The sequence below is a fragment of the Daucus carota genome, chromosome 9 (genome assembly GCF_001625215.2).
Source record: "Daucus carota subsp. sativus chromosome 9, DH1 v3.0, whole genome shotgun sequence".
NCBI lineage: Eukaryota > Viridiplantae > Streptophyta > Magnoliopsida > Apiales > Apiaceae > Daucus > Daucus carota.
In genome coordinates, this window is record NC_030389.2 from 11,584,513 (window position 1) to 11,598,565 (window position 14,053).

The following is a 14,053-nucleotide window of genomic DNA, read 5'->3' on the forward strand; positions in this document are numbered from 1 at the left end:
TCACTTGGGTGGAGACGTATCATTGTTTATCGAGGCCGAGAGTATTGCTCAACCCAGCCAACACTATGGAGGCGAGTATGGGGGGAACTATGGACAAACCGGACAAACCGCTGCAGGTGGCCAAGTTTCAAATTATGTTGAAAACTACGGTGGGAGTTTTGGAGGCGATTATGGGGGAAACTATGGACAAAGTCAAGGCATGCAAGGGTGGTCTAGCGGCTACAACTACGGGACGATTGGAGAGTATGGTGGTGGCTCGAGTAATACGGGTCGTTTTGTTGTTGAAGAGGTTGTGGACGAGGACGATTTGAGTGGTAGACAGCCATCACCGGCTCGTCAAACCCCAAAAAGAGGTGTAGCTATAGCTCTTGCACTGGAGAACGAGGAGGATGATGAAGAGTATGGCTCGGAAAGAGCCATAAGCAGCAGTGACGATTCGGAGTGGAATCTATCACAGGAGGATGTTCCGGAAAGTGAAGATTTCTCGGAGGTTGATTCCGATGAAGAAAGAGAGGGAAACATGCACTTGCAAACACAGGCATTGTCTATTCATGAACCTAGAGCTGCATGGTTTGGATCCCAGGATTACGAGCCTGTGATTGTGTCCAACAAGGACGCAGTTATGTCACTCGGATTTGATCCCGCCACCGATGAGTTGACCGAAGAAGCTCTATTTGCTACCAAGGAAGTGCTCATAGCTGCTATGAAACATTCACACATAAGTACAGATCGAAATTTCATCATGGAGAAAAGCTCGACGCAAGTCTACAAAGTTAAATGTGTGGTTTCAAACTGCAAGTGGAAGCTAAGGGCCGCGAAGAAGAAGTCCCACGGCCTTTTTCAAATAACTAAATGTCCAGAGATTCACACATGCCTACTAGATAGACCCACGCAGGACCACCGCAAAATTTCAGCAAAAATGATTGGCTATGTGTTTGCTCCCTACATAAGTCCTACAACCTTGGATATCATTATATGTCTAAATATTATCGTTTATTATTCATCGTTAATGTTAATATATTTTGTTTCAACAGATCTCCCAGACCCCTCAATTGAAGGTAAGCAACATCATCACAATGGTCAATGATGAGTACCACCATTTGGTTAGTTACTTGAAAGCATGGAGGGGGAAGATGGCCGCCATGGAAAGCGTTTATGGAAGCTGGAAGACAACCTACAACGAGCTCCCTCGGTTCCTTGCTAGTACAAATGTCGGAAGTATAGTTGTGGTTGAGGTTGTTCCACATCATAAAGAGAGGGGTAAATCGACATTTGTTCGTGCATTTTGGTGTCTAAAAGCAATGATTGATGGTTGGCAGTATGTACGGCCAGTTATTTCCATTGATGGTACATTTCTTAAGGGAAAGTATAATGGGAAATTGCTGGTCACGGTGGGAGTCGACTCTAATAACCACCAATATCCCATATGCTTCGCCCTTGTTGATGAGGAAACAACTGAAAATTGGTCTTGGTTTCTACGTCTTTTACGTAGACATGTATGCCGAGATAGATTGGGGGTTTGTATTATATCTGACCGTGCGACGGGGATCCTTGCTGCAATGAATGACAAAACGAGTGGTTTTACCCCGCCGATGGGCTATCACAGATTCTGCCTCCATCATGTTAGGAGCAACTTCTCCAAGGCATTCCCGGGAAAGGAGCTTAAAATGTACATGTGGCTAGCCGGCAATACGCCACAGATTAGGAAATATGATGCCTACATGAAGAAGATTCGAGAGCTTTCGCCTCAAGGCTTGAGGTGGTTGCTAGGGATAAGTCCAGCCCTCTGGACTATTTGTCATGACACAGGCCACGCTCGTTTCGGCCAAGCTACCACAAACATCACGGAGAGCTTTAATGGTAACGTGCGCGTGGCTCGGCACCTACCTGTGACCGCAATGATTGAATTCATGTTTTATAAAACTGTTAGGACGGTCAATAAGGAGAGGAACGCAGTGCTTGAGGGCATTGGGGAGGGTCATGAACTTTGTCTAAGGACGAGAAATAAGTTGGAGAATATTGCAGCCAAAGCTAACACACACCGGGTCGAGACATTTAATAGAGGAACCGGTTTGTTCTCCGTAAAGACGCAAAGGTACATGGTAAAAGGGTGCAATAAGGGCGGGAACACGCGGGTGGTTGACATAACTCAGCGTACATGCACTTGCGGGGAAATGGGCTTGCCACCGCCTGCCGTGTTCACATTTGATTGCTGCTTGCAACCACAATCACTTAAACTGGAAACAGTGGATTGACCCCTTCCACTACAACTCTACTTTGCTGAAATTGTGGGAGCCAATGATATATCCATTACCAGCAACTGGGTATTGGGATATTGATTTGCCAGTGCAATGGAGAATGTTTGGAACTGTGGTACCGAATGAGGCCTTGCGAAAGAGAAGGCGTAAACGAGGAGAAAGGGGTCAATCCGTCAGAATACGCACGGAGATGGACAGTTCCCGTACAAGTCACAAATGTGGCCGCTGCAAGCAAGAAGGACACACTAGACGTAGTAGAAGGTGTCCATTGTACAATGTTGACCCTACTGTGTAATTTAATTGCCATTTTCTTTTCAGTCCTTGTTTTTAATTGTTAATCTGTATTTTCCTTTTCAGTCCTTGTTTTTAATTGTTAATCTGTATTTTCCTTTTTAGTCCTTGTTTTTTATTGTTACTCTGTATTTTTCTTTCAAGTCCTTGTTTTTTATTGTTAATCCAATTTCGTTAATTAATTTAATGTAATGGTGTTGAAGCAATAAATAAACTTAAAGGAAACAGAAGCATTCGGGACAAGATATTACACACTGGCAAAAGAAAGGCTGTAAAGAAAAGATTATGCTCAGTTAAAGGACTTGTCAATTCCAAAATTATTATCATATCCGGAAATATATTTACCTGAACAATACTCCATTGGCCTATAAATAGGCCTCCATATGTGGTTGATACACATACATTCAACCAAACAAACACATAAAACACATAATTTTGTTACAATTCCGATGATATCATTGTCTTCAAGCTCTCTCGTTGCATCAAGCAACCACGTCTGTAATTGTGGTTTGAGGGCTGAAATACGAACTTGTTGGAATGATGAGATGATGGCTCAGAGATTTTACTGTTGCGGTTCTCCAATTGTAAGTAAAGTTTTGGAATATACAGCATATGTTTACATTCTTTGTGCTTAAAACTGTAAAATATTTCACTGCAGGCAAATAGCTGTTATTATTTCAAATGGATTGATGATGAGCCTTTGGAGGATGGTGCTATAATTACTTGATTGAATGATGAGCGTCTACATCTGCAGGACACTCTTCACGCTTGTGAGACAAGGGTGCAAGAACTCGAGAATGCAATTATCCTGGAGAGAAGCAGGAAAATGCATAAGGCATTGACTTCCGTAGTAGGACTACTTTGTTTAATGATCGTACTGTTTGTGGCTTTTCTCGTGATTTAAATGTTGTGTTGTTAAATTTGTCGCAATTTGGTTTAAAGCACATGTAATGACATATTGTGCTTCAGTGCATGATCTAGTTTTTATTGTTAATCTGTATTTTTCTTTTCAGTCCTTGTTTTTTATTGTTGTTAATCCATTCTCGTTAATTAATTTAATGTAATGGTGTTAAAGCAATATATAAACTTAAAAGAAACAGAAGCATTACATAAACTAAAACGAAATTACATATGATTAAAATGAGAACATGACATAACTTCTCAATCCTTGGTGATGTCCACAATATAGTCGGAACCATATTCTTCGTAATCATCTTCATCATCCACAGCGTCAACATCTCCCCAAATTGCCCAATAATCCCAGCTAGTGCACAACGTTCCCTGCACACTTCAAGCGTACGCACACGCCACGTCCACTCATCCAACATGGTGGTAATCGACTCAGGGGAGTAGCGTAAATTAGGATTTAAAGAGTACCTAAACTCTCCTCACACCACCATTTCCTACCCATGGCAACAAACAGATCACCTGGTGTGTAACTCATGATTTATGTTGAACTATTTCTTGTGCGAGTTCTATGATTGTGAGTGCATTGTCAATATTGTATGTGAACCTATTTATAGGCACAGCATAACATTGCAACGAAATAATGCTCATATTCACATGATCAACAGTTGTATCTCATAATGCTGATATTCACATGATCAACAGTTGTATCTCATAATGCTGATATTCACATGATCAACAGTAGTATCTGATAATGCAGAGGGTCACATGGTGTACAGTAGGTCATAAAGTAAAGGTTCTGCAAAAGTAGTATCTGATAATGCAGAGGATCACATGGTGTACAGTAGGTCATAAAGTAAAGGTTCTGCAAAAGTAAAGTGTCTCACTGTAAAGATTAGACTGTGCAAAGTTTCTCACTTTATAGATTAGACCCACGTTTTCATACTGCCAAACCATAGCATGCATTGAAAGAAAAGATTCAGCTCATTTAAAGGACTTGTCAATTCCAAAATTGACAAGTCCTTTAAATATATTCAGCTAAACGATAATCCATTCGCTTATAAATAGGTCTTCATTATGGTTGATACACATACAAGCAACTAAACAAACACAAAATTCACTCATCACTTAAGCTGAAAATGGATAAGGGGAAGGCACCAATGGATAAGGGGAAAGCACCAACGACCCCCGACTACGAAAAACGCCTCAAACAGCAACAAGATAGGAGACAGCCGGAGCTTGTGTTGGGAGGGATGCGCAACAACCGAAGCAACCAACAACCTAAACCAGCTCCTAAAAGCAAGGCACCACCGGTCGTGCAACAAAAGAAAACTCGGCCACCGTTGGGACGGATGCGCACTGACTTTGACATCAAGAAAATGATAGAGGAGACAAGAGAAGAGAGACGTCTCGAGGTTGAACATCAAAAGAACGTGAAGAAGTGGAACAAACTCTTCCGTTATATTTGCAGGTATGTTTATAGGAGAATTAGAAGGGGCAAAGATTGGGTGATGACGGAGGCGGAGGATGATATCCATAACAGAAAATTCCCTGAAGTTCACAAACTCTATTTTCAACGCCATCGTGAGATGGGTGTCACAAACTCTATTTTCAACGCCATCGTGAGATGGGTGAGATGGATATCCCGTTTGGTGATTCTCGTAGGAGGTATTATGCGGTTAAAATCGATGAACAGTGCGCCGCACTGCAGGATAAACTCGAGGGAAGTCAGGAAGCCACATTTTGGGCCGAGTGGGGAGATGTGGACAATGTAACTTATCAGTGTCGTCGAGTGCAAATGCATACCCCGTGGGCCGATGATGATGTTGAAGATGAAGTGGAAGGCGGTGTTGCTGATGATGGTGGAGACGATGATGCTCACGCTGAGGACGATGAAGATGATGATGAAGGATATGGTTCCGACTATATTGTGGACCTCACTCAGGATTGGGAACTTATGTCATGTTCTCATTTTAATCATATGTAATTTCCCTTCAGTTTATGTAATGCTTCTGTTTCGTTTAAGTTTATTTAATGCGAATTACCTTTTAAGTACAATCTATATGAGCTTAAATATTTAAATATTACAATCTATATTATTATATTATATAATTACATAATATAATAATATAAAATATAATATCACATATAATGTATAAGAATTATCCGATTAATGATTTTATTTTTAAATAAAATATATCACAAATAATGTATAAGAATTATATGATTTTTTTATATTATATCATTATATAATATAATACTATAAAAAATATTATATTATTTTAAAGAAAATTATATTATAATTAGGGCTGTTTTAAAGAAATTAGGGCACACGACAGGGATCATTTACCCAGCTTGGGTCGCTGTTTGAAAACGCGACCCCAATGGGGTTTTTTTGTGTTTGGGTCGTTGTTTCAAAGCGCGACCCGTGCTGTAAATTTTTTTTCGTTCAGGTCGCTGTTTCTCGGTTGATTTAGACTGGTTAGTTTTGAAAGCTCGAAAAAAAACTGGTTAGTTTTGAAAAGTGGTTGAACAAACTGGTTAGAAATAAGACGGAGCCGTATATTCAAGTGCATCCCTTTGATGAGCCGTGATTTGGTCATTTTCCAGAAGATTCTAGTTTTGCTGCTGATGTTTACCATGACCGGTTAACCCAAAGAAACAAGAGGAAATAAAGTAAAAGTATTAAATTTAAGAGCTCAGAATTCAGATTCTCAGAAAGCGAATAATTAGAATCTACCGTAAACCCGAAACAGAGAAACATATAGGCAACACCGATTGAGTGACAGATCCTTTTACAAGAAAAATTGAACTCCAGTACGTCCAAACTCACTTGCCTCTTGCATTTTTGAAAGTTTTAGCCGAGGGTCATAGGTGAACGTGAAGATGATAGCGAGAGGCTGAGGTGTGTTTTAAACCTTATGTACTACTAATTGACAAATCAGGTTAGCAAAGGAGTACCACCCTCAACTACTACCTCTGCTAGTTCTGTATTGTAGAATCAGAAGTGGACAAATGCAGGAAAATATCGAGATTTAAAGTTATTTCTCTCGAAATTTATCTCTAAACGATTATAGATGAAAAATGTGGCCCAAAGGTGCAAAGTGAGGCAAGTTTCAAGAACTTGAAACACCAACATAATTATTGTTCTGCTATGTTACCCTTACTCGGCTGAAAGTGTCTAAACCTCATACGTGTCTGATTGTCGGACTCAACAATATTTTAAAATTTTTAAATGCTTTTAGCCAAAAATAAGTGTCAGAGTGTAGAGTGCCTGACACGGATACTCGAGAACTCCTATTAAATTGGATACATTAAAATTTACCAGATGCAAATACTGAGGTTCAAGCAACCGATCGAGGGTTCAGCAACAGGTCCTCCAAATGAAATGTTATCGATAGTTATATGTAGACAATATTTTGCGGGCACGAGTTATTTGTTAGTTTATATATGTATCTTTCTCAAGATTAGCTGTGAAGTTTAGTCATTTAAATGCTAACACGACACATGTAGAATCTTCAACCTCTTACTACTAACATAGACCTGATGAAACTGTGACTAATCGTTAAAAAAAAACTTTGTATCACTAAGACGAAATTCTTTAAGCATTTTTCTGAAGTCTTGTTGAAGATGCACTACAGAGCTTGAATCCTTGGCCTCTTCTTGGAGAAGACAAGAGCAAAAGGTTCTGATCGGCCAATTTAGTCAAAAGGGACCGCTCAATATTTTATTAAATGTTAAGAGAACTATGTAGTGATCACATCCATCTTTGTTTTTCTGTGGAAAAGAAATTATAAAGGCCCTGCTAGGCTAGCTAGCAACACACCTGTATCTCAAGTTTGTTTCTCTTAATTGTTCCCTCTCAAGCACTCATGGGTTCCACTGATGAGATACTCCAGGACTTCTCCCCCTTTTTTCGAGTCCTAAAAGGCGGCGAGGTGGAGCGGTTAGTAGGGGACCATACAGTCCCTGCATCAGTTGATCCGGTCACAGGCGTCCGATCCAAGGATGTCATGATAAATACATAGTGTGGTATTTCTGCTAGACTTTACGTGCCAAAATCCGTAAACACTGATGAAAAACTTCCACTTTTTGTTTATTTTCACGGAGGTGCTTTTGTTATTGAAACGGCCTTTTCTCCGCTCTACCACTGTTTTCTCAACAACCTTGTAGCTGAGGCCAACATTATGGTTTTCTCTGTGGATTACCGCAGAGCCCCTGAACATCCACTCCCCATCGCGTACGAAGACTCATGGGCTGCCATAGTATGGGCGGCTTCTCATTCCTCAGGAAAGGGTCAAGAACCGTGGCTGAATAAGTACGCTGATTTTCAAAGAGTGTTTTTTGGTGGTGACAGCGCGGGGGCTAACATAGCACATAACATGGCCATGCTTGCCGGGTCAGAAAATTCAGATGGTGTGCAAGTTGAAGGGATTGTTCTGGTGCATTCATATTTTTGGGGGAAGGAGGCCGTGGGGGGTGAACCTCTCGACCCGCGGAGTAGAGCCTCTATGGAGAAGTTGTGGCTTTTTGTCAATCCAGGTAGCAGGGGCTTGGATGACCCTCTGATTGATCCAGGTTCAGACCCGAAGATCTCGAACCTGGGGTGCAAGAGAGTCATTGTATTTGTGGCTGAGAAAGATGGTTTGAAGCATAGGGGAGTGTATTACAAAGAATTGCTGGAAAAGAGTGGGTGGGGAGGAAAAGTTGAATTTGTGGAATCAAAAGATGAGGATCATGTATTTCATCTGTTTTATCCCACAAATCAGAATGCTGTGTCCTTGGTTAGGTCAATCGCCTCATTCATAAACGAAGGGAAATAAAAGTGAGTTCGTGTTTAGTGATTGTAATTATGTTGCACACACCAGTCCTAGAAGTGAACTCGGTCGTAATATTTTGAGTTTCTAGAAAAGGAGAAGTATTCCCCACCTGCACCAAGTCAATAAGCCAAACAACATAATCAGTAAGATGTATAATATCATAAAATCATCAGTAATAAAGGTTATATATCAATCCTCAATTTCAAAGTACTCATTCTCAACTTGAAAATATCCATCTGTATTTGAAGTGAATTCCTCATGGAAGGTATCAAGAGAAGCGGGAAGTTCATAATCTAAGCAAAAACTGGAAGTATTGAATCGCTGCATTCCATGATCTACAGAAGTATCACGTGCACTGTCTAATATAACTTCTTCATTCCTGGACGAGTCAACATAGGTGGTTTCTGTCTCTGAACAAATAATAAAAATTGAAGCTTTAGAGTTGAAGGAAATGATGTTGAACATGTTCTTCCGATTATGTCATGTAAGATTAAAAGAGACATATCATTTTCTTCCATTACAACTTGTAGCAATTACCTAATGAAGTAAGAGGTATACACCTGGAATGTAATGGTCTGGTGCTTACCAGTTACAGTTGTAGCTTGAGAAAGAAAAGCATCTGAGTTCTCCATCAAAGAGCCTGTGTCGCCTTTCTGTAAAGAAAATAAAGCATGATCAAATGGAGCAAGGACATTGGTAAACTTAAATATACATATGTATAAGAAAAATTATTCTTGCCTTTCCTTTCACATTTCCGAAGGAAGAATTATAGTCTCCAGTTATGCCACTCAACAAAGCATCCAAATGTGAGCCACTTGTGGAGCCGTCATTCTCTTTATCAGCAAGATGCTCCGTTGGAACACTACTAGAAATTTGCTAATACATATCAGTTAAAAACTGATGTCCCAGAGAATTGTAACTGATGTTACTGTGGGCGATGTTAAAGGTACCTACCTTTAACATCAGTTAATAACTGATGTCTATTATTGGATTTAACATCGGTTCTGTACATCCTAAATGATGTATATCATACTCTTTAACATCAGTTCTGTAAGCTTGAATGATGTCTGTTATACTCATTTACATCAGTTAATAACTGATGTTAAAACTTAATGTCTTTAACATCGCCCACAAAGACATCGCTTGAATTTTTTGCTTACATCAGCTAATAACTGATGTCTATAGCCATTAACATCACAGGTTACTCTTTACAACATTAGATATTCTTTACAACATATGGTTATTTTGTAAAAAATATCTCAGGTTACTGAACTTCAGTTCTGAAAGAAAGAACTTTAGCTTACATTCTTGCTTGTAATTAAAAAAAATCTCAAATGAACTTCAGTTATGTATTTATTCTTTGATCCTAATTAATTTATCTAATCTAACATACTAATGAATACACTTAATTAATCTAGGTTTCTTAGCTATGGTTATTACTTATTAGTTTAATATTTCTATTAAGATTTATTTTTGCAACTTTTTTCGTGATTGAAGGATAACCAGCAATTTTATATATACTCAACTATATTAGAATACATCCACTTTTGCACATATAATTTGTAAAGGTGGGTGTACAATTATGGGAGTATAACTTTTAAGACATAAAACGGAAGGAATTTTAGTAGTTTAACTAGAATGTTACCACTTATGCATTCATAATAGTTTAGTATGATGCACGATGTGGTGGTAAAGATTACATGAATATATTTTTAAAAGTCTAGTCAGCATGAAAGCTAACCAAGGCAGAGAAATATAGTTCTGCCAACCAAAATAACAAATCAAGATTACTTTCTTTAAGGAATTTGGCTCATAAGACTTGAACTAGTGGACATTAATTAAGAGTAAAACAAAATGGCTACTTATCAGCCCTAGAAGCAAATGGCTACTTATCAACAAAATAGATCCATCGGGTGCATAGACCTTCTGGCTTAAGCCATGCAACCTTAGTACAAAGTCTCAAACGAGATTCTACTGAGGTTAGGCCTGCATCTAACAAAGGAGTACATCCCTTTTAAATTTCAAGACAAAAGGTTAAACAAAAGACCATGTGTTACAGACTTACAGTGCCACAGAACGCGTACCAGAACTCTGTTCAGAACATGAAGTTTATGTACATAACACTAAAACCTAAGTAGCAGCACGAATGTAAATGTAAATCATGCATAAACTTAACACAACTTTTTTCCCCTTTATCAAGCAGACCAGCACCAATGCCGTAAGAAAAAGATCATGCTAACTATTTTTGTACCTGAATTCTAAATTTGCTGTCTGAATAGATTGCTCTAAATTAATGTTCTTGGTTAAACTATAATGAAAGGCTCAAGGGGCAGATAAGGATGTTGGATGGGAAGTTGATAACGACGCTATAATGAAAGAATTAAGAGCCAGAACTTGTACAACTTCTGCAAGGTGGATGTATGACCCTTGTATTCCATTAAATGCAGTGAACTATGATAGTTTTAATACAGCAATAGAGGCCATCAGACAATATGGTTCAATGCAATTAATAATACCCAGGAAGATAGGTGGGTTAATATTCCCGCTAAATGAACCAGAAAGCACGATAACTAAGATGGCGGGATTATTTTAAGGATCACTTATGACTACAAGAATGTAAATTCTAGAATCTCAAGTCAAGAATAACCTCGGCAAACAAATAAATCAATTAAGTTCACATCATAAACTCCTCACATTCAAATAATCAATTTATGAACGCTACTGAATCTTCCCCTCCTAACCAAGATGAATAGTCTGAGTCCTAATTCCCCTCCTATCTATCTGTACTAAAATATAATAGCCGAACATAAGGGTATAAGCTAGTATACTGTATAACTAAAACATTACACAACGAAAAAAATATTACATACAAAAAGTACCTGAAGTGTTCTAGGTTCTTGCGCCTCGCGAATAGCCTAAACCAGAGCAACAGCAGCAAGAGCTTCGACACTCCGATTCCTGAAACAAGTAGCACACCTTCAGATGTGCATCACCCTTGTCTTTGTTAGTAGACACCAGTTGATTCAATAATATACTCTGCACTGGTGCTAACCAGGCCTCGCTCTCATTATCTGAATAATCCAGAACATCGATCTCTCATTACCTCTTGAGGGTCCAAATTCAGGTTGTCTAGTAATCCAAGATGAAGAATCTGAGAATTTCAGCCTCCTGAATCAAGACAATCTGAGACAAATCGATTATTGTTGATAGTCCCTTTTGGAGTTGTATCAAATCAAATCCCTAACTACAAACTCCAAATCTGTACTAACTTGATGTGTACATACAAACCATAATTTCAAATGCATATAAAAAAAAGCAATTAAAAAATTAGGGTTCGATTCAATATAATTCAGTTTTACTATTTACATACCAATCGGAGCTTACCCACTTAGTAATCGAGCCTTTGAGCTGTAGTTTCGAGTTTTTGAGCCTCTAGCCTATAGTACCAAACAGCATCTTAAACAAATGAGATTACAAACATGCGAGTGGTGTATATATAATCACGAGTAGTTATAAGATCGAGCTAATTGAAGTAGCTAGTCGAGTAGTATATACATTACCTCTAATTTCGAACAGAGGCGAGTTAGGGTTCTTAGCATTGAGAAGCAGCAGTCGACGGGAGAATTTAGGGTCAGTGTTTAAGTATATGTGGTAGGTAGGGATGGCAGAAAAAGCCGATCCCAATGGATATCCGACCGTTTTGACCAGAATTAATTTTACCGAACCCGATATTTTGGATTTGGATTTTGATTTGATTTTTAGACCCGGACGAGTTTGGATTTGGATTTGGATATTAGGTATTCTGTATCGAAATCCGACCCGAAATCCAAAACCGATTCGAACCCGATCCAAACCCGAAACCCGAAAAAAATCCGAATAATATATTATATATATTATATATTATATATATTATTTATAATTTTTGGCCATGATATGTATATTATTTAATATATTATAGATATAGATTATACTAAATACTAATATATAGTAAGTAGATTATGAGTTAGTCACGTGCGCAAACAATACTACTTGTTCAGTTTTCACTGCGCGAGCCTCTCTCTCTGTCTCGCGCCTAATTGGCTCCTTCAACTTCAAGTCACCGCAACCCCACCTTTCATTCTCACTGATTCGCATACCTCTTATCATCTTCTTCATTTTTTTTTTAATAGTGTTTTAAGTTCTTATATGTGACTTGTGCTTGTTCATATTTCTCCTAAAATTCATATATTCTTTTGATAAATAATTGAATGTTTTAGACTTTCCGAAAAGATCATGGGGAATTATCTTGTATACTGTTTTTTCAATCTTATTTTCAAAAATACTACCTTCTCCAATCTTATTTTCAAAAGTACTACCTTGTCTAAAATATTTTCAAAAATACTACCTTTTTGAAAATATTTTCCAAAAATACTGTGGTTGCATATGCAACCATATATGCAACTACAAATCCTGATTTCAAGTTACAGTTTTCAAATGTCATTTTCGACCTCATATTTGGACTCGATATATATATATATATATATATATATATATATATATATATAATGACCTGGCAGAATATGGATTTAGTTTGGTTTTGGATGAATAATATGGATTTGGTTTGGTTTGGGAACCAAAACTATATTTCAACTATATTTAATCAAATATAAGATATAATTTGGTTTGGTTCTAAATAGTTGTGGTTAGAAATATGGGGTATCTATATCTGTGTTAATATTTCCGCACGAAAAGCTGCTCTGCATAACTGTGCTCACTTTCCATCTTTTCTCCTATTGTGTATGATATGACAGACCAAGATAGCTTCAAATTTGATACTGTGAAGCAATGACGGAGTGAAATTAACCGATATTACATGCGAGTTTCGACCTTGACTTTTAAATAAAAAAATTTGGAAAATGCACAGTAATTTATAAGAAAGGACAGCAAGGCTATGATGGGTCCATCTATTTGTCTATTACATTGGACCCAAATATGGATTGAAATATGGATGTAACAGTTTCATATCCATATTTTGGAAGAAAATATGTGACCCAAACCGAATCCAATCCAAATTAAAATATGTGATTTTGTCATCAACTAAAACCAAAAATCTGGTTCGGATTGGTTTGGTTTCATGGATTCAGATCCAGATTGCCAGCTCTAATATATATATATATATATATATATATATATATATATATATATATATATATATATATATATATATATATATATATATATATATTGTAACGTCTGTAATATTTGACTTATATATATTACAGTACTTCATTTTGGTGATATATAAAATTTCGTGTTTTAATTGTCAAACTACGTGAATTTGACTCGTCTATCGATTACATGACTTTCGTATATCATTAGAATGTACTTATATGACTTTTGGCGAATAATTCTCGCTACGCGATTAAATAATATTACTAGTTGCGACGGTTTTGGCTTTACATTAATAAATGTGATCGTTGTCGTTACCCGATTAAATAATAGTTGAGATATATGCGATTTAGTGATATTTGATAAATTGCGAGTAGCCGATAAACTTTAACTTGTAAAATAGCGTTTGGTGTATATATTTTTCTCGAGATTTTACGTGTATTATATTCGTGTTTTATATTTATGAGAAATGTGACTATTAGAGCTCTACTTGCAATATTTCTTTTAAAATTCATTTCTTGTCCAAAATTTGTGAAAACTATTTTATTAAACTTCTAAAATCTCATATTATTTGTGATATTAATTTCATGATTTATCGATTTGTACTTTATTTACTAAAACTCATTCTTT

At 37.4% G+C, this 14,053-nt stretch overlaps 1 protein-coding gene and 1 pseudogene across 1 annotated transcript; one reads left to right on the forward strand and one right to left on the reverse strand.

The window, feature by feature from the left end:
• Positions 1-4,872: 4,872 nt before the first annotated feature.
• LOC108201268 (probable carboxylesterase 12) lies at positions 4,873-8,278 on the forward strand (annotated as a pseudogene).
• On the reverse strand, positions 8,252-11,889 carry LOC108201269 (uncharacterized). The gene is made up of 8 exons (XM_064084133.1): positions 11,836-11,889; positions 11,660-11,712; positions 11,379-11,443; positions 11,155-11,233; positions 9,014-9,140; positions 8,862-8,928; positions 8,498-8,685; positions 8,252-8,384 (listed from the first exon to the last, which is right to left on the reverse strand). Exons 1-8 carry the CDS (start codon positions 11,872-11,874, stop codon positions 8,259-8,261), a joined length of 744 nt encoding a protein of 247 aa, XP_063940203.1. The 5' UTR covers positions 11,875-11,889; the 3' UTR covers positions 8,252-8,258.
• Positions 11,890-14,053: the final 2,164 nt, after the last annotated feature.